The sequence below is a fragment of the Protopterus annectens genome, chromosome 5.part0, assembly GCF_019279795.1.
Source record: "Protopterus annectens isolate FY-2018-M chromosome 5.part0, PAN1.0, whole genome shotgun sequence".
NCBI lineage: Eukaryota > Metazoa > Chordata > Ceratodontiformes > Protopteridae > Protopterus > Protopterus annectens.
In genome coordinates, this window is record NC_056735.1 from 1873168977 (window position 1) to 1873189995 (window position 21019).

Sequence of the window (21019 nt, forward strand, 5' to 3'; positions counted from 1 at the left end):
ACACATGAACTAAATCCAGCAACTCTTTACACTCAATACCTTCCGCCAAAGCATCCACCTTAGATTTCAGTTGTGAAAGGAGATAATTTTGATATTTTAGCATGTGAAACTGACAATTCAACGCCCTCATGGCTAAAGTGGAGGAAGTATACACTTTCTTTCCCCATCTATCCAAAGCCCTTGCCTCTTTATCAGTGGGAACAGGGTTTTTAACCACAGAGGCCTTAACACCTTTAGGTCCCTGAGAAACAGTTTCCGGGTCTGCCCGAGGACTCTTAAAAAGATACTTATGAGCTTCAGGCACCCTATAGTACCTATCAGGTTTAACAGGAGCAGGAGGCAAAGAATCAGGGTTCAGGGAAGCCTCTGCAAAAGCATCTTCCACCACATTCAACACAGGAGGTATAGCTGAAGGCCTATGCTGGGGTAAAACAAGAATTCCCTAAGCCTTTTCCTGGAATCAGAGTAATCCTGGCCTTCCCATTTAAAGTGCTCCCTCATGGAATGCAGAGTCTCTGAAAATGAGAAATCCTCAGGAGGAGAAGCTGTAGGAGTGGAATCATCCACATCAGAATCAGAATAAGGAGGATACTCCTGCAAATCTTCCGCAGAAGACTCAGAAGCCTCTGAACACTGTTCAAAACTATCAAACTCAGGTTCCACTCTAGGCCTCTTATCAGGAGGGGGCATAGAACCTCTAATCATAGTAATCAAATCTTCTGCCATTTTAAGCATATGTTTCTTAGGCACAAAACCTGAAGTGCTAGGAGAAGCCCCCACTGAAGCCAAACTTGGCCTACCTCTCAAAGAAGTTTTGGAAACAGAAGGAGAGGCCCTAACAACCTTGGGAAGAGAGGGAAGAACAGTTACCTGAGAAGCCCCCTCAGCTTGGCCTACCTCCTGAGAAGGCACATCCTGTAACAGTAAAGTCTCTGCCTGAGACTCCAAAGAAACTCCTGGCAAAACCTCTGGCTCCACTGAGCCTTCTAAAGAACCGACGTCCGGGACTGCCGGTTCATCAACCCTAGGCTTCGCTGTTTTGTCCTTGCGCTTCTTGGACGAAGCGGGCGTCGGAGCATCCGACGGCATTTTATAATTGCAACGCTTCCCAAACACCAACCTGGCACAGTCTAACCTTCTCTTAATAGTGCGTTTGTTAAACCTAGCACAAGAGCGGCATCCAACAACGTCATGCTCAGGCCCTAAACAAGGTATACACAAGGTATGGTAATCCCTATGAGGTATCTGTTTCCCACAAGAAATACAGTTATTCACTTTTTCTGACATCCGGTTAAATACTGAGGCAAGAAAAAAACAAAATGTTCCCCAACGGGGTACTTAGCCAACTCTGATTCGGTCTGAACGCCAACCTGCACTCGCAAAACTGCTTCTGCATCGGACCATGCGGCAAAAAAGACTGAGGAAATGGCGTCGGTCATGCGCATTAGTACCCTGACGTACTGACGTCAGTCTAATGCGCCCTGACCGACGTCAGCCATATACTCTGGTATTCGGGCCGACTGGACAGCGGACTACCCAATAGTTAGGACTGCAGCAATGTGGAACGAAGAACATCTGCACAGTGACTATTCAAAACCAAGTGTGTTTGACATATTGAGTGAGATGACTGAGTTCCAAAATTGGCCTAAGGTCCCCCGTTCTTTTTTGGCACAAAAAAGGATCTCAAGTAAGTTCTGGATCTGTGCTGGTCTGGTGGTACCTCTTGGATGACTTGCTTGTCCAGCAGATTTTTTATTTCTGCAGTAGCTGCTTTTCTTCAAGAGAGTGACATGTTTCTTTGACACTGAAGGGGAACAAAGACTGGAAAGGAATAGGCTCTCGTTATCTTCTGAACCCATGCATCTTCAGTAATGGATGTCCAGGCTTCTGAGTACAGAGACAAGCACCGCCTGACTGCCTGCAAAGTGTAGCAGTTAGGCAACCCTTCAGGAGCACTGATAAGGCCTCTTGGAGAAAGAAACTCAGAAACCTTGATTTTGAAGGTCCTCTCTGCCATGATGGGGATGCCCAGCATTAGAGTTTCCCTCTCTTCTCCTATTGTGGGGATCTTTCTCCAGGACTGTCTGTAGAGAACCTTGGGTTGTTTGGAACAACAGTTTTTTACATCTCTTCTGGTTCCTATAGAAAAACCTCTGGAATAGAAAACCATACTCCTGCTGCACAAAGGGTCTTCTCATCTTGTTCACACCTGGAGAGCATGTGTTTGCCTTTTTGTCTGAAAAAGATAAAACCATCAAAACAGACATTCACAAAGGGTGTCTTGAAGTGCTCTGCAAAGTCACATAAGCGCATCTAAGTATGTCTCCTTACGGTAATTCCTGCACCTGCAGCTCTTGATACACCTTCAGCAATGTTTGAAATCAGACACATAGAGACACATAAAGAATGGCCAGCTGTGAGTCCAACATCTTTTTGCCCTCTGCAATTATGGACCCTGAGAGAGATTTGGACAGCTCCTTGATCAAATCCCTCTGAAATCTTGTCACATCTGCCAAGTGAGTCACTGCACTCAGAAGGAAGATAGCTGATTTGTAAACCTACTTCCCAAACCTGCCCAAAGTCCTAGGCTCCCCGTTAGGAGCTTGGACAGGGAAGCTCTCTTCAGTCAGCACTTTCTTCGTGGCTGCCGCTACCATTATGGAAGCAACCGCCTGGGCCTTGCTTCAATGTGGGCAATCTTTATGTGCAATGTATTGATTCAGCCAGATCTGACTCTTTCCACATCTGCCTAGAGATTAAGTCAACCATCTCATCCACAGGAGGGACCAACCAAGAAGTAGCTGGGCCAGACATGAAGCCCTTGTGAAATACTGATTTCTTCTGGAAGCTTTGGAAGACCAACTGCCTTTCTGTCTCAAGAGGTCAAAGATTTCTGCAAACGAGATGTCTTCAAGTGATAATCTGGGGACCCTTCCCCTACATTAAAATCAGTGCTTTTGGTGAGCGGCTTCTGTAAGAAGTCGATGTGCCTCCTCTAGCATGAGTGTTTCTGAGGAACCTCTGTGGTGGGATGCTCTGGAGATACCAAAGTGTCTCCCTGTAAGAAGGGGGTCAACTTTCCTTTGCATAGTTCTCAACCTTCCATCCAAAATGTGAACTACTACCTCGCATAATATCAATCACAGAGGCAAAATGTGAAACACTTAATAATAAATTATTAACAACTTCAACTAGGAAGGTCACAGAATGGTTTGCTGTATAACTTTATATTTATAAATTGCTCTTTTGAGAAATATGATTCATTGTTATTTACTATGCATATTAGCTTTTTAAAAAAAAAGCTTAACAATGAACAGACCGTTTCAATGTGGCACATGGAACATGGGACTTTTTAGAAATCAAAATGAGGATCATCCCTCATACTGAAGTACAACTGTGAGGTATTTTCTTTCAATATACAATATTATACAAGCAGACATTTTTCAACTGTTTCAAGACAGAAAGGTTCTACTGCAGATAGGACAGAGTAAACAAATATAATTGGACAAGACTGTATAAAAGGAAGACAAAAGAACTGTGCAACTAAGCTTACTTTTATTACATGCTTCAACTGACATTTAATATATGTCTTTTTTATAGATATGTATGTGTGCACACACACACACACATATATATATATATATATATATACATACATACATACAAACACACATATATATGTATATAAGTAATAGTGAAAATTGCCATCTTCTGTTTGGCCACTGGATAGGAAGTGTGAGAAATGGTGCTGGTTGAGTAGGGGCAGAATGTGTGTGTGTGTGTGTGTGTGTGTGTGTGTGTGTGTGTGTGTGTGTGTGTGTGTGTGTGTGTGCATTTAGGTGTAGGTTTACCATTCATTCTGGTTTCTTGGTCTTGACTTCTTGCCTGGTTGACAAATGTAAAATAAAATTAGTAGACAAAATACTACACCTGAGTTTGGCATATGTTGGTATGTGTATGTGTATGTAGGTGATTTTGGTGGTGGGGGAATGAAAGTGGTGTCCTGTTGTGACTTCTGATTCTTTTGGCTTTTCCTGGTTAGGGGTCACCACAGCAGATCACCTGTCCGCTCATGACTGGCAGTGGAGTTTTACAGTGCCGAGTTGCCAGCCCAGCACCCACCCTTCCACAGAAGGCCCACAAACACACACACATCTAGGGCCTATTTAGAGTGTACAATCCACCTACAGCATGTCTTTGGGATGTGAGAGGAAACCAGAGCACCCTGAGGAAACCCATGCAACCACAAGGAGGACATGCAGACTCCACACAGAAGGCACCCCAGCCGAGGATCGAACCGGAGAACCTCTTGCTGTGAGGCAGCAATGCTAACCACTGCACCACCGTGGCCGCCGGTGTCCTGTTGTGACTACTGACACTTTTTAATCTGCATTAAAACAGGAGAAGACTGATTCTGGAGGAGGACTTTCAGTAAGGCAGCACAGCTGCAAGCAGATCATCTGTGAGTTCCCTGCCCCCAATGCCTCTAGTTTGAGTTTAATGTAATCTGTTTTGGGTTTTATTCGTATTAAGGAATAGTACTGCTCACTTGATAGCCTGTTACTTTCCGTCCTCCACTAGAAAGCTTAGAAAGTAGATGAAAATGGAGGCTGAAGGATCACTGTGATGTTTCCTATCCACAAACCAAGTGGCCATGCTGTCTAACCTTGAATCTCACCAGAATGGACTGACCCATTAGGAGAAGAGGGTGAACGATTCATCAGCCTTTTTGAACAATGTCCTCTGGAAGAGGCTAGATGACCATCAGAAGGTAAATAATAAAACTGAGAAATTCATGGTAAGGATACTGATGAGAGAAGCAGAAACCAGTGCTCACAGACCACTTGGATGCAATTACTTCCTTACAGCAGCAGAATTGTGGTGTACAGCAGGAAGTGACAGCTTTAGAAATGAAGGTGGAGAGGGAGGTGCCAAGAAGGCCAGCTGCTGATAAGAACTCTGAAAAGTAGTCATTTATCAACAGGAAAAAAAAATCAAATGGATATTTTTTACACCAGCAACTTCATTTCACTAAAAGCTAAGATTATTTTTTAAATTTCCTGACAGAAATGTCTTTACAAGTTTTCACAGCAGTTTTAGACATACAAGTTCCTCAAAGTTTCCTCACTCATAGTCTTCGCTAAAGAAAAACTTCCAGCAGATGACTTAGTCTTTACAGGAACTATATATTAAAAATGACAGTTTCCAGAAAAAACAAAAACAAGATAATCTACAGGACAACAGTATGAAACAAACAGAAATATTAAGTGACATGATACAGAAACAAAACTCCAACATTTTTGACAGTGAAACAACACAAAATGGTCTGGATGGCAGACTAAAACAAGAGGAAAACCAAACAGATTTCTGCTATGGCAGAATACCTGGTTGTTAAACAAAACAGAAGACCTTGAAATTGTGAAAGAAGGTGCAATTTAAGAATGTGCAGCCTTCCTGAAAAAAAAAAAAAAAAACAGAGGGAGAGTTTATAATTGCCTTTCTAACCACCTGGCTACCAAACTTCCTAACTCTACAGCAGACTCACTCATTTGACACAGACAGGGCCCATCATTCTCTATGTATGCCTCCTCCTTTAAGCTCACAAACACCTTCTAGAGCAATCATTATTAAATCTGTCTTGTTTGAACAAAGAACAAGTCTTAATGACTGCTTGGGTTAATTCACCTTTGATGTCTGGCCAGTTTAACATCAGATTTGAAAATGATTACGCAACACACACAATAGAAAGAAAAAAGAAAAAAAAAAACGTAAAAATGCCTTTAATTAAACAAAATATTAAAGCCTACCCTTTTTATCCAGACAGAATCAAAATGTTTCTTTCAAATGGCCCAAGAACCTAAAATGATTTAGGAGAAGCTATGTTATATGTTAAAAAAAACACCACTGCATCTCTTGTTCAGAAGAAATAGTTTTTTTTTCTCCTTCTTGGATAGATATTGTCTCTAAAAAGCAAAGAACAGTCCCATCTACACCTGTTTCAAAGAAAGAAAAAAATTTACTAAGTAAGGTTGTTGACTAGTCTCTTATTAGCCTTTTTCCCTTGTCACCATATGAGAACAACTTGTGCTCTCTAGTTTAATACACTGTAATGGAATATTTAGTAAACCACTTATTTCAGTAAGTTGGACATTTTAAGGTAGGTCCTGAGCTATGCGTAAATACAATTATGACATTGCAACAAGCACATGCTTAGTTTTTGGTCTACATGCTCAGAACCAAGCTTTCAATGTCATAATCTTAACATGTGCTTTGTCTTACTGTACTCAGTTACAACATTTGCTTCAGTCTTTAACTTGTTGCAACCACCTGTTAGCACTACATAAATATCTTTATTCCTACTGTTTATTACTAAATGTCTGTTTTAACTTTATAGTTCTTCATATTTTAATATCTTAATATTTGTAGAAGTCATTCCTGTTTTACATTTTTTTTCTTAAAATCCAATCAGTGCTAAGTGGAACTGGTGTCACTGTGAGAATAAATGGAAGACAAAAGTATACTCTTTTTCTGAATTGTTATTCTTTTCTATAACAGTCAACTCATTGGCAGTTTAAATATTACTGTGGTTCCTACTCATAGTCATGGACCACTTACTTACCCAAGCTGTTAACTGCACTCTATTTTACTTTTGTGCTGAGAACAAACGTGTAAGTTGCACTTGTTTCAGCCTCAGGTCTTTTAGCGTCACAATTTTATGCTCTCTTTGCTTGGTTATGGTCTACTAGGTGCTTTAGTTGTACTGAAGTTTGCTTGCTGTCAGTTTACCGATGTACCTTTTTGTGGAGCTTCTCCATGTTTGTAGGCTGTTGGTGGGATGCAAATGTCATGCTACACTATGCAAGCTACACCTGTCTCTTGACACGTTTAAAAGTTAAAGTGACAAGTTTGGAAGCTTCATAGCAGCACAATATACACTTTAAGCATATTTAATTATATGCTACAATCTTCATACTATTATTTTATTTTTCTATATTTTATCCTAATTGTCATCCTTGCACTAATTAGCAACTGTGGACTAAGCTTTTTTTTGTAAAGAACTGAATGCTGCATTGTGGATATGCTCAACTTTAGTCTCTTTGTTTAGCTTGAGTTGAACAGCTCTGTTTTAGTTATACAGATTAGTAATTTTATTCAATTCACTTTAGGATCAGATTAGTGAAATGCCATCAAACTTCTATTTTTAATGTACATCAGAAAGGGCAATCTAATAAACGTAAGAGGAAAGGGAAGTAATAAAATAAGTGAGAAAAAAGAGTAATAACCTATGTCATAGGTAGGTACTAGGCTTTCGGCCCAAGGGCCTATGTAATCCTAGCCAACAAGGTTCCTTGTCTTTCACCACCCAAGAAAGTTATTTTCCTGTGCCCCTGTCGAGCAGAGCCACATATGTGGTCCCTGGGGTGAATTTTCTATTTCCCATCCACTCATCGAGATTTTTCTTGAAGAGTGCTAATGAGGAACTCATTTTATTATTGTATGTTGTAGTTGTTTTAACTGCTTATATTACATACATAGATGGCTAGTTTCTCTCTTTTGTATATGAATAAAGTTATATTCTTAACAGTTTTGATGACAGAAGTATAAGAAAACTACTCCAACACTTTACATCATATATAATGAAACTACACCTTCCTTAATATTGATTGTAGAAAATACTGATGAAACTAATGAATAATCTTGGAAATTTTCATTTTGATGATCACTTACAAAAATAATACATAATCATCATTAATGCATGTATTTGTACTAAAACAAGGAAGGTTTCCGCTAATCACCTTCTTCTTCTTCAGTATGACATATAATTGATGGGAACACAACTAGTGAGTACAACCAATTACATTTTAAGCTTACCTCAAAATATTCTTATGTTGGTTAAAGTGTATTCTGATCAAAAGAAACACTTGTTTTATATATAGTTAATTAACCTGTCCCTCTGTTTTACAATTTCAGCTATTTTGCTGAATAGTCAATTGTATAAACTTTACTTCCTCTGATATATTTAGTAAAGTAGTAATACAATACTGGTTAAATATAGGATAACTATACAGTGTATTAATTTGTTACAAACGAATACTAATTCCACAAATGGTACCAATATACTCATGAAATTAACGGTGTGAAGAACTGAACTATAGTTCACTCTTTAATTTGTCTTCACTTCTTAGATTACTTAATGTGTTAAATGTCCCTAGTATTTCACACCCATATTATTAGGTCCTTCTCCATGTTGCTATATACACACTTATTTTTTGTTTTAGTCTTAAGAAAGAAATATATTTTGATATATTGATACCCAACTTATTTGGAGGACTCCTAACATTCCAATTTTACATTTTAGCATCTCCACTTACAGTGAAGCTCTTATAAAGGTTTTCTTTTTTCATTTAGTTTAGGGAAGATAGTATTGAGAACATAAAGGACTGCATAAATTGGTAGTCAGAATTTATCTAAAAATCAAACAGATTCTATGGGTAAAACAAGTTTTGAGAAATCTTTACATTTCTCTGTTTTGTATGTCTGTAAACATTTATCTACTCTTTAGGAACAAAAATCAGTCATCTGTAAGATGATCTTCAATATTCTATCCAAACAAAAGAACACAATTACTAATGAATATTTTTTTTAAGTATCGGTATGGAATGAACACTAATATCACTTAAGATTAATGGCCTAAATAACTCCAAGAATAGGGGATTCCATTTAAAATATTTCAATATAAGCAAACTCCAAACTGTCTTCCTTCAGAAAACTCACATTTGCCACTTGGACAGTGAGAAATGGAACTCTAACAGGTTTGAAAATAGTTCATTCAACATTCAAAAGTATGATAAGAGAAGTCATAATTCTTTGGAAAAAAGTTGTTGGATGTCTAAAATTATTTATACATATGAAGGTCTAGAAGGATATGTTTTTACAGTGGTTCTGAAACAGAATAATGAATACGGACTGTAGTAAATTTATACTGGTTCACAGGTGTGAGTGCAAAACTAACAAAACAGACACAGTCCTAAATAATTCAAAGGGAAGAACAATTTTACAAGGAAATTCTAACTGAATTTTAGTTGAAACCAGTACTTTAAGAAAGCACTGACTCACAGCAACAACTAAAGCTCTAATAAATTTATGTGAATTATTAAATTGCAAAGATACTTTTGAACTAAGGAATGTCGTACTATTAATATGCATTTGGTTCCCAGACTAGAATTGACAAAATTCTGATCTCAGATGATTTAACTACTAAAATTAACAGCTTCAGAATAATCCCATGTGCCTAGTCACATTACAACTCTTTAATTTTAAACATGACAACTAAACAGAATACAAATATTCATGGCAATAAACAATGAAGAAACAAAGAAAATCCTGATCTGGGTTGCATTCAAGGCATACATTATTTGGAAAGTCTTTAATTTGGTCCAAAAACAAAATAAAGAAAAGAGACCAGGACCTATAAAGTATTCAAGATAAATTACATTTGGTTAAGCTTAAATTTCAAAAAAGAAAAAAAATTAGATTTGGCTTTCAGCAAGACACACCAAGATATATTCTCTCACAAAATAGCACTAGCATTACAAAAAATTAAAACTGTCTTCTTATTCGATGTCCGGCCAAAGCTATGCAAACTTTATAAAAAAGCAAAAATACAGTCTAGAAATAATCATATCAGACAAATAAAAAACTCTAAGGATAAAACATTTTAAAAAATGATATAGATAAGATGTTAGACGAATTTAGTAACTACACTAAACAAAATTCTATTTACTGTGACTTACATAAATCTTAACTTGACAGATTAACAAACTTAATTTTACAACTATTCTTGACTCAATCAAGACTAAAATTTCAAATTCAATTTATTATAATGATGTCTCTCTTAAAATCAAGCAAATTAAACTCATTAAAGTATGAATATAGCCCTTGCAGCCCAAAGACACCTAATCAAAAAAGCACCAGGCTCCCACAGCTTAGCATTTGGGACCCTAAAGTTTAATTGCTCCAAGAAAATATTAAGGAAGTGGTAACAAAATGGCAAAAAAGAGTGTCCGAAACACTCCAAGTCACAGAAAGTTTAAACCAATGTATATATAGTACTCTAAAAACGTAAAGAAGGTGGCAAAGACCCCTACATATCACAGGGTGTTTGAACCAATGTATAATTTATTTAAATCATTTTGTAAAGATCATGTGACTACACCGTAAATATTATAAAGTTGTTTTTTTTTTTTTAATCAGGAGATTAGTTTTGAAGAAGTCTGACTCAGTACATGGATAAACGTAACTTGGATTATTTGCTTTAATAAATAATTTATACATTGGTTCAAATGTCTTGTGATATATGTCTTGTGATATCTAGCTGTCTTTGCCACCTCCTTTACGTTTTTGGAGTATTATATATATGTTGGTTTAAACCTTTTGTAACTTGGAGCGTTTTGGGCACTGTTTCTTTCCACCTTTTTGCAACTTCTTTAACAGTTTATAGAGCCACTGAATTTTAGGGTCCAGAATACTATGCTGCATATGAGCCGAGTGCTTTTTTGGCATGGTGTCTCAAATTAAAATCAACATATCTCCAGGAAAAAAAATAATTCATTTTGAACCCATTAAGCTCCTTTCTCAGCAAATGAAACATTTTCTATAGCATTCTTTAGATATACAAATTATACTACTCTTCCTTCATGGAAATATTCCCTAATCACTCCAATTCTAATGGAAAACAAGGACACAATTATTCTGCATGCAGATCAACTTCTCTTTTAAACATGGATTACAAAGTTTTTATGTTCATATATACAGACAGACTAAACCATATTCTTCTTCTAATCAATAACTAATAAATAGTTTTTTTTTTTGTTTTCAATATACAAATTCAGGATGACATGAAAAGACTATTAACTCTTACTTCCTTCTTCTTTTGGCTTTTCCCGGTTAGGGGTCACCACAGCAGAACAACTGTCTGCAGAATGAGTGGCAGTGGAGTTTTACAGTGTTGAGTTGCCAGCCCAGCACCCAACCTTCCACAGAAGGTATATAACATGCACACACACAGCTAGGGACAATTTAGACTGTCCAATCTACCTACAGCATGTCTTAGGATGTGGGAGGAAACTGGAGCACCCAGAGAAAAAACACGTGACTGCAGAGAGGACATGCAGACTCCACACAGAAAGCACCTCCGTAGCCACCCACTATTAACTCTTACTGATGTTTTAAATACTAACAAACAACAGGCAATACTCATTACTCTTGATAATGAGAAGGAATCTGATTCTATAAATTGGAAAAATATAAAATCTTAAAACTGTACGATTCCCAAGTAGTTTTGTAAATGTAATAATAAAAAACAAAGAAAGCTTATGTCAAGTTAGTCTCATTTACTTCTGAAGTAACCAAACTAAAAAAAAAAATGTAAAAAAAAAAAAAAACATGGTTGCCGAATGTCTCTTCTGCTCTTAGCTCTAGCAATAAAAATCCTACCTATTAATATAAGATCTAATACAAAGATCAATGGAATAACAATGGAGAAAGACTGTAAATACAAAAAAATGCTTTTTGCAGATACCATAATGTTGATCGTAATAGAACATTTAATTTCCCTGAAAGAGGTTTAAACAATAATTAAAGATTTTAAGGATATTTCTAACATGAAATGTAGTACAATGAAATCCATGGAATTAGTGTTTAACAAACCAACACCTTTTAAACCCTCTCTGAGATTTCTATAATTCAAGAATCCAATGAATTACTTTATTTATGACTAACAATTAGAAAGTCCTGTAATAAAGTTAGAGACAGCAAATATGGCAGAATTATAGATATAACAACTAGGCAAATTGAGCTCTGCAGTAAATTATTTTTAATATTTAAAGAAAGACTTCATCTAATAAAATGATTTTCCTCATTAAAGCCTCGTATATAATTCAGTCAGGGGGTCTTATCTGAATAAAATTCATACATACACTTTCAACAACAAAAACATATATTTCTTGCTGTACCCTAGAAAACCAATGAATGCATGCTATCATCATATTAGGATCAGGGAAAATTTAGGAATAAAATTCCTGTTTCAGAAATCTGTACTATACAGCCTTATTTAAAATTATAGTGCAATGATTAGACATTGATTATAGTTCTAATTGGAAACATTTACATATAAATGTTTTTGACAAAAAAAAATTTAACTCACTGATGCTTCTTCTGTGATCTCTGGGGATGATATGTGGTTAGTCAATTCCAACTACATAAATATAACACATACTCAATCTTTTTATGTTAATAATAGTCTAAAGTATTTTAAAAATATTGAGGAAAGAAATGAAAACCTGGCTAGGCAGAGAAATACGAGCAAGCCAAATTTAATAAAAAAACTTTAAAAATATTAAAAAACAAAAAGGATATGCACTTTCATACACATAGGTACTTCTTCAGATCCAAAGAAGTACATGGTGTATGAAAGTGCTTATCCTGTTTGTTTTTTAATATTTATAAAGTTTTTTATTAAATTTGGCTTGTTCATTTTTCTCTGCCTAGCCAGCTTTTCATTTCTTTCTTCAGTATTTTGTTTTTTGCTCGTTGCTCTTTTCTGTTTGTTTGGATTTTTAAAATATTATATTGGGAAATATAGAATTAAAGTCCTACTCTAATTTGTTAATCACATTTTTTTCTTCTAAGGGTATGAAAAAAAGCTCTGAGACGCTAAAGTTATCCCAACAGGGAGGGAAAAAAATCATTCTAAAATGCTATAATTGTTTCAAAGATGACGTCTTAATATCAGTTTCCTCCTTGATTTTGAAATTCTATTTAAACTAACAAGACTGGTTATTTTTATAAGGAATCAAACGTCCACAATTTCAGGATAAAACAAATTACAAAGTTAACAGAACACTTATGCTTTGCTGTGCATACGAAGAAAGTCAGACTTACATAAAATGTTCATTTGCCTTAGACACAACAGAAATAATAATTAAAATATGTAATTTTGGAAATGAATGAAATAATCCCAAAAAGGAAAAACAGTTTAGTGTTAACCTTCATTAGAGGTACCTCTCTTATCCACTACTGGCACATTTTAAAATGTAAATTTATTCAGAGAGTAATTTTTTACCCTACATAAGATGGTAAAAATAAATACCAGTAACAGTACTCAATGTTGGAGAGGTCACTAAACTGACAAAGTTGATTACTTTCACATAATAAGAGTTGGGGGGAGGACATTAACTATTTTTGCAAGCCTTGTGGTCTAACTGAATATGCCTGAATAAATCTCATGCTTTAATACTTCCCTTAACCTCAACTTGAATAGAAAACAAAAATATTTATTATGGACAATATTAGCAGTGACAAGAAAAACTATTATAGGGGAATGGAGGAGTAATTCTGCATCATAATACAAATAATTTCTTTTACTATTAAAAGAAGGAATAAACAAGGAAATCCTTATCAAATCACCTGGAACATCTTCACATTCTACAATCAACAACCTGCACCCAAATGTTTTCTTTTTTTTTGGTCCCCTCAGATCTCATTTTTACTGACCCTGCCTCCAATACCCAGTGTCCATGCTGGGTTTAGTCCAGCTACTTTCCAACCAGCTCATACCCAGTCCATTTTTGCTGGGGGCAGTTGAGGAATCTGTGGGTGTCCTGGGGACTAGTCTCATCTGCGCTTCTGTTTTGGGAAGAGTTTTTTAATTACCTACTCACTTCCTTTCCCACCTCCAATGCTCATTGATTATAACTGGAGCCAGCTCCCTTAGGCAATGTTTCAAAGAGCACCCTCCCACCTAGGATGGGCATGCCCATTCTATTCCTACAGCTCCACATGTCATCCAATCCACTAACCAAACCCAGGTCGGCTGGACCACAGTCAGGGCTTTATCCTTCTATGTCACTGCAGTGACCACCATGGCAAAAAGGTTTAAATCTTGTTAGAAAGCAACTCTATATTTTTGAAAACCATTAACGTGTTGCTTAAGTTGAAATTGTTTTGCATTTGTTTTCACATTAATACCTTTTCTGGCTTTTATTTTATTATTAATAGTATATCACTTGGTTATAGACATGTTTTGTTCATACTGTATATAATTTCTTGTATTTATGGATGACTTACTAAAAAACAAAGTGTCTCTATTGTGTTTTACGGCTGTATAAACTGATTTACTGAACTTCTTTCGGCTGCTCCCGTCAGGGGTCGCCACAGCAGATCAACTGTTTCCATTTCTTCCTGTCCTCTGTATCTTGCTCTGTCACACCAACCATCTGCATGTCCTCTCTCACCACATTCATAAACCTTATCTTAGGCCTTCCTCTTTTCCTGTTACCTGGCAGCTTCATCCTTAGCATCTTTTTCCCAATATACTCTGAATCCCTCCTCAGCACATGTCCAAACCAACATAATATTGCCTCTCTGGCGTTGTCTCCAAACCTTCCAACCTGGGCTGACCCTCTAATATACTTATTCCTAATCCTGTCCATCCTCATCACACTCAGTGCAAATCTTAACATCTTCAACTCTGCTACGTCAAGCTATGACTCCTGCCTTTTTGTCAATGCCACTGTCTCCAACCCATATAACATAGCTGGTCTCATTACCCTCTTGTAGATCTTCCCTTTCACTCTTACTGGTACTCGTCTGTCACAAATCACTCCTGACTCACTTCTCCACCCACTCCATCCTGCCTGTACTCTCTTTTTCACCTCTCTTCCACACTCACCATTACTCTGAACTGTTGATCCCAAGTATTTAAATTCATCCACCTTCGCCACCTCTACTACCTGCATCCTCACCACTCCTCTATTGTCCTTCTCATTCACACACATATATTCTGTCTTAGTCCTGCTGACCTTCATTCCTCTTCTCTCTAGACCATATCTCCCACCTCTCCAGGGTCTCCTCCACCTGTTCTCTACTCTCACTACAGATCACAATGTCATCTGCAAACATCATAGTCCACGGGGACTCCTGTCAGTTCTCGTCTGTCAACCTGTCCATCACCATTACAAATAAGAAAGGGCTCAGAGCTGAACCTTGATGTAATCCCACCTCCACCTTAAACACATCCATCACTCCCATTGCAGACCTCACCGCTGTTACACTACCCTCGTACATATCCTGTACACTCTTACATACTTCTCTGACACTCCCGACTTCCTCATACAATACCACAACTCCACTCTAGGCAGCCAGTCATATGCTTTCTCTAAATCCACAAAGACATAATGCAACTCCTTTTGACATTCTCTGTACGTCTCCATCAACACTCTCAAAGCAAACATCGCATCTGTACTGCTCTTTCCTGGCATGAAACCATACTGCTGATCACTAATCATCACCTCCCTTCTTAACCTAGCTTCCACTACTCTTTCCCATAACTTCATGCTGTGACTGATCAATTTAATCCCTCTGTAGTTACTACAGCTCTGCACATCACCCTTATTCTTAAAAATCGGTACCAAAACACTTTTTCTCCATTCCTCAGGCATCCTCTCACTTTCCAGGATTTCAATAAACAATCTAGTTAAAAACTCCACTGCCATGTCACCTAAACACCTCCATGCTTCCACAGGTATGTCATCTGGACCAACAGCCTTTTCATTCTTCATCCTCTTCATAGCTATCCTTACTTCCTCCTTGCTAATCCACTGCACTTCATGATTCACTATCTGCACATCATCCAACCTTCTCTCCCTCTCATTCTCTTCATTCATCAGCCCCTTAAAGTACTCTTTCCATCTGCTCAACACACTCTCCTCACTTCTGAGTACGTTTCCCTCATTATCCTTTATCACCCTTACCTGCTGCACATCTTTACTAGCCCGGTCCCTCTGTCTAGCCAATCGGTACAGGTCCTTTTCTCCCTCCTTAGTGTCTAATCTTTTATACAACTCGTCATACGCCTTATTCTTATCCTTTGCCACCTCTCTCTTTGCCATGCACCTCATCTCCTTATACTCTTGTCTACTTTCTTCATCTCTCTGACAATCCCACTTCTTCGCCAACCTCTTTCTCTGTATACTCTCTTGTACTTTTTCATTCCACCACCAGGTCTCCTTGGCCTCCTTCCTCTTTCCAGATGTCACATCAAGCACATTTCTAGCCATCTCTCTTACTAGCTCTGCTGTAGTTACCCAGCTATTCGGTAACTGTTCACTGCCAACCAGTGCCTGTCTTAACTCTTCCCTGAACATCACCACACAATTACCATTTTTCATTTTCCACCATTTGATCCTTGGTGCTGCCCTCACACTCATCCTACTCTTCTTGATCACCAATGTCATCCTACAAACCTCCATCCTATGCTGCCTAACTACACTTTCCCCTGCCACCATTTTACAGTCTGCAATCTCCTTCAGCCTGGCCCTGCTACATAAGATATAATCATACATGCAGACAAAAATTGATTTATTGAACAATACAAATATTTATGAGGGAAAAAAAGAAGTTAATATACAGCAGTAAATTGAGAAACAGGCCTATCTAAAAGCCTGGCATAAGAATACTAGGGTTTTTGGAATGCACTTCTGTGAAGGCAGTAGGAAACATTATGTCTGTTTAAAACAAACCTGAAATATGTTACTGTGGTCATTATTGTTATTTTTAACATGATCAGACATCTGAGAAGTAAACAGTTAATTATGTGGCTATAACAGCTGGGTACAGAGGCTGTCTGCATATGAAAATGGCTGCCACTGCTGTCATAATCAAGTTAACCAGTCCTAAGTCTAGCATTGCAAGACTAGTGTGTATTTATGTAAAGAAATGTAGAACACTTTAATGTGACCATTTCCTTCACAATCAAACATGTTAGTTGCCTACAAAGTGCCTGTAATGGAGGAGTATAGACACTGGTGGATTACGACAGCAGATGTAGTGTATTTTATGGCTGAAAACTTCTGAAATGGCAGTTTTGCTATTATTGGTTAGTAAATTGTGCTTCACTTTTCTGATGGGATAATATTCCAGAGTACATACTTAGAATGCACTCAAAATTTTGCTTTATTAAATGATTAAACACAGTTTTAAACAAACAAATATATACATTTAAAACTATCGGACAGTGACGCTAAAAGAACACATCTGTTTAGGGGCCCTGTGGTCTGAGTACTGCCCGGGAACCAAGGTACATTTAATTCTCCACTGCATATACAAGTGTGTGTTTGTCTATAGTTACAGCTATACCTATGCATACATATATATACACACACAATATATATATATATATATATATATATATATATATATATATATATATACATATGTATGCACACACACACACACATACATATATATAATACAAATATATGTATGGATATGTGTGTATATTTACTTTCAGTTATGTAAGCTGAGTAGAAGCCATCTAAATATAAAGTGGTAATGCACTGTGCTTTCTTGAACAGGACTTAGCTGTAATGTTTAATTAAAAGTGAAAATAAGCACATTAATATCCAAAATGTTTAAGTCAAAATCATAAACTTAATTACCTACCTGTGAAGCTGAAGGTATTCTCTGGGTTTGTTTAACAGATGTAGAAACCTATCAACGATCTTGTTCTTCCCCACTCCCTATTAAAAACAGTCTAGATTAGAACTTGATCCATGATAAGGAAATACAAATTATAGATAAAAATATGATCTTAGTTAATAAAACATTTACGATCAAAATAAAATCTTAGTAAATAAAACATTTACTATCAACTCCAGTTGCCTTTGAATGAAAAGTAGGCTAATCTGTTGCTGACATCATCTGAAAATGTAATATAACTGAAAGTGTACAGATTATGATCCTCATCCAAATCCATATGAGGATAAATTTGACAGAAAACTTCTACATCTCTTAATGTGCTTGGACACACATACATGCATCTACTTCTTTTATGGTTAAGAACTTGTTGTTCACAAAGCATTCTAGCACACTCTGGAACTATTTTTTTTCTATAAATTCTATAAGCTACCCCATTGTCTCTTGTTTATGTGAAAAAACATTCAAACAACTTAGTTTATGCTTCACTCTTAGAAGCTAAATTAATTTTCTTTTATTTCTAGTGACACATTCAGTGTCTGCCACTCCCAAACACATACATTTTGGATGCACCATTTTTTTCTCTACAACCTTCATGGTTTCTTTCCTGGAAATTAAAAACTGCAACTGATGATGTCTAATTACAAGAACATTACTAAACTAGTACACATGCCGTATAGTAATCCTTCTGTCCAAAAAAAGGTTAACATAAAAAGAGAATTTTGCATAATATAATAGTTTCTTTACTACATATAATTCAATACATGTGATATGTGAAATCACCTTTTGATCAGACTGTGACACCCCTATACTGGTCCAGTAATCAAGGAGCCTCAATCCTCACCACTGGGAACAGTGAGAGATGTACACAATGGGAGGATTACAAGTACACACACAATAAAGTGCAATTTTCCTTAAGAACACACAGAGATCACAGTCAGTCTGGGGCTGGTTTCTCCCTTTTTCTCCAGATCTCCAATAAGAATCCCCACTGGCACAGCTATAAGGTTAAGATCTCAGCTGAGGGGCCAAGCCAAAACCACCAGCCCTCTCTCTGTCCAACCAGTGCTTAAAGTAGCTGACACACACACACTTTGGGATTTAGTTTATATATAAACACACACACACACACACTTGGGGAAGTCTGGCACAGGTTTACTAGTTATGCCCCCTTCTGCCCAGACTATAAGGTATTATCCATTGCCACCAACCCCTACTTATCAGCTACTATAAGGCCCTTACAAAGGGCATCCAATCTTACTGTGTAATAAATGGCAGTCTGACCAAGACTTGCAAGGCTATTTAGGAGTGGCCTGTACAGTGTCACCAAATACATATGCAAGTACTCTAAGAGCTTAAATATGTCTCACAAATATCAGCCACAAAGATAGGTTTAAATATATTTAATAATAAATAATATAAGAACAAGACAATACTCAGAAAATCAACACAGTAACTTCAGAGTTCAAAATCACAGGAAATATTGTAAAACAACATTGCAGGACAGTCTCACATAAATACAGAAAACATCCAAACTAATCTTTACTATATTCATATTTATATCTAAAAGAGGTACTATGCCATAAATCTTACTTACAGCAATGCAAGTGCAGATGATTATGATGAGTGGATAGTCTTGCTAGGTCCAAGACAAAATACAATATGCCCAGTCTCTCTCTGAGAGAGTTCTTTAACTAATATCAAATATTACTGCCAGGTTAGCTTGGATGACATCACGTTTTGTCACCTGACTTAAGTTCCCAAGCTAAACTCCCCATTGTAGCATTTGACATCACATTGTGAAAAATACATAGCCTTCAGATGTTTGCAGTTGCTAAAAGACAAACAATAAAACACTTACAAAACAATGCAGAAGGCACCTCAGTTCTAGACATCTTATCTCCTTGATGAATTGAAACTAACTTTTATATCACAATTGTAAAACAATTTAATTTCAACTTATTTTCTTGAAGTTTTGCAAGTTAACTCTGTATGTTCCAGTTTCTACTATTAAAACATACAGTTGCACAGGTATATAGTTTATATACATTACTGTTCTTTTCCAGTAGGGTACACTGTGGGCACATACTTGAAGCTCACTACTGTACAAACCCTGTTCAACACACTTCTGTACCACTAGTTTAATATACACATAACATATAGTTCTAATACATTTAGTAACACAAACAATTGCATCATGCTGTAATCAGAAATAACATGTAACTATTTACAAAATTCCAGATAGCTGGGTTGGCAGTATCTCCTTTTGTTACATTTCTATATAAATCATATTAATATTTTCAAATAACATATAATTATTTACAAAATTCCACCTAGCTGGGCTGGCAGTATTTTCCTTGTGTCACACAAGCCCCGCAGAGTTAAAAGAAAAAAAACAAATGATACGGTAGGACAGAGACTTTCGCAGTCTATTCAGGAAGGTATTCCCCCTGCACTCCCTCTGTCACCAAGCATTACAATAAGTTGTTTCTTGCAAGAAGCTGCACTTTTGATTTTCTCAGCTTGAATGAACTAGCTTTGATTATTTGATTAAACCTGGTCCGCAAAGCAAATTATTATACCAACCACCCTGAAATGTAGCTTTGAAAAAATTATTCCATTTCCCTGAGCCCTTGTATATTCTTTTTGTTGAGCAATAAGTAATAGGCCAGCCTAACAATATGGCAGGCTATTTATTGCTATGTAAGTAAGCTATACGTCCACCACTCTTAAACAGACCATAACCCAAAGGATAATGAATGACTAACGACAAAAGGAGTGGCATATTTTTACAGAATATAAATAATACTCATTGAACACAGTAAGAAATTAAATATCATAATCTTTGTAGCATGAAAACTAACACCGATGATACTATAAAGACAAGAGTAATAGCAATAGCCTGACAGACTATAAGGATAAAACATTACAGAAAGGTCCAGCAACATTCAAAAATAAAACATCCAACCAGAATCAATGTTTCACATGCAGTAAATTAAATTGAGACAGAGATAATGTGTTAATTCTAAGGCCAACAAACAACAGTAAAAGGGGACAGTGATACAATACTAAACTAAAGTCAGAACAAGGTAAAAGTGATTAAATGAGAGACAATATCTATTAAACTACATACGCTAGAAGTAGAGGAAGAAAATATCCTGCATCACTAAACCTTTGCTAGTAACCTGGGATTTCAGGTGGCTATACAGCCTTTTTAAAGCACTTTCTATCTGAAATATTTCTCACTTCAGAAGATAAATAGTTTCACACATCAGAACCTATTTCAGAGGAACCCCTTTGAAAATACAGTATTTAAGAAAACAAAAAGAGCAAAATCCCCAAGTCTGACAGTGGCAGCTCACATTTTTCAGTGCTAGGGCACTCCATGTTGTGACCTGTCTGCCTCCCCGTCCAACACCAACTGCAACAACTATTACACCATTATTCCCCCTCCGGGTCAGTCACCCAGTGATGGTCTGGTGCT

General features: G+C 36.8%; 1 protein-coding gene across 1 annotated transcript in view; it reads right to left on the reverse strand.

Annotated features, from left to right (window-relative positions):
• The window catches only part of VWA8 (von Willebrand factor A domain containing 8), a 3458065-nt gene that overhangs the window by 2009421 nt on the left and 1427625 nt on the right, over positions 1-21019 (reverse strand). Inside the window, exon 21 of the mRNA XM_044071701.1 lies at positions 17503-17579. Coding sequence (XP_043927636.1) covers positions 17503-17579 — 77 coding nt within the window. The remainder of the gene's footprint in view (positions 1-17502; positions 17580-21019) is intronic.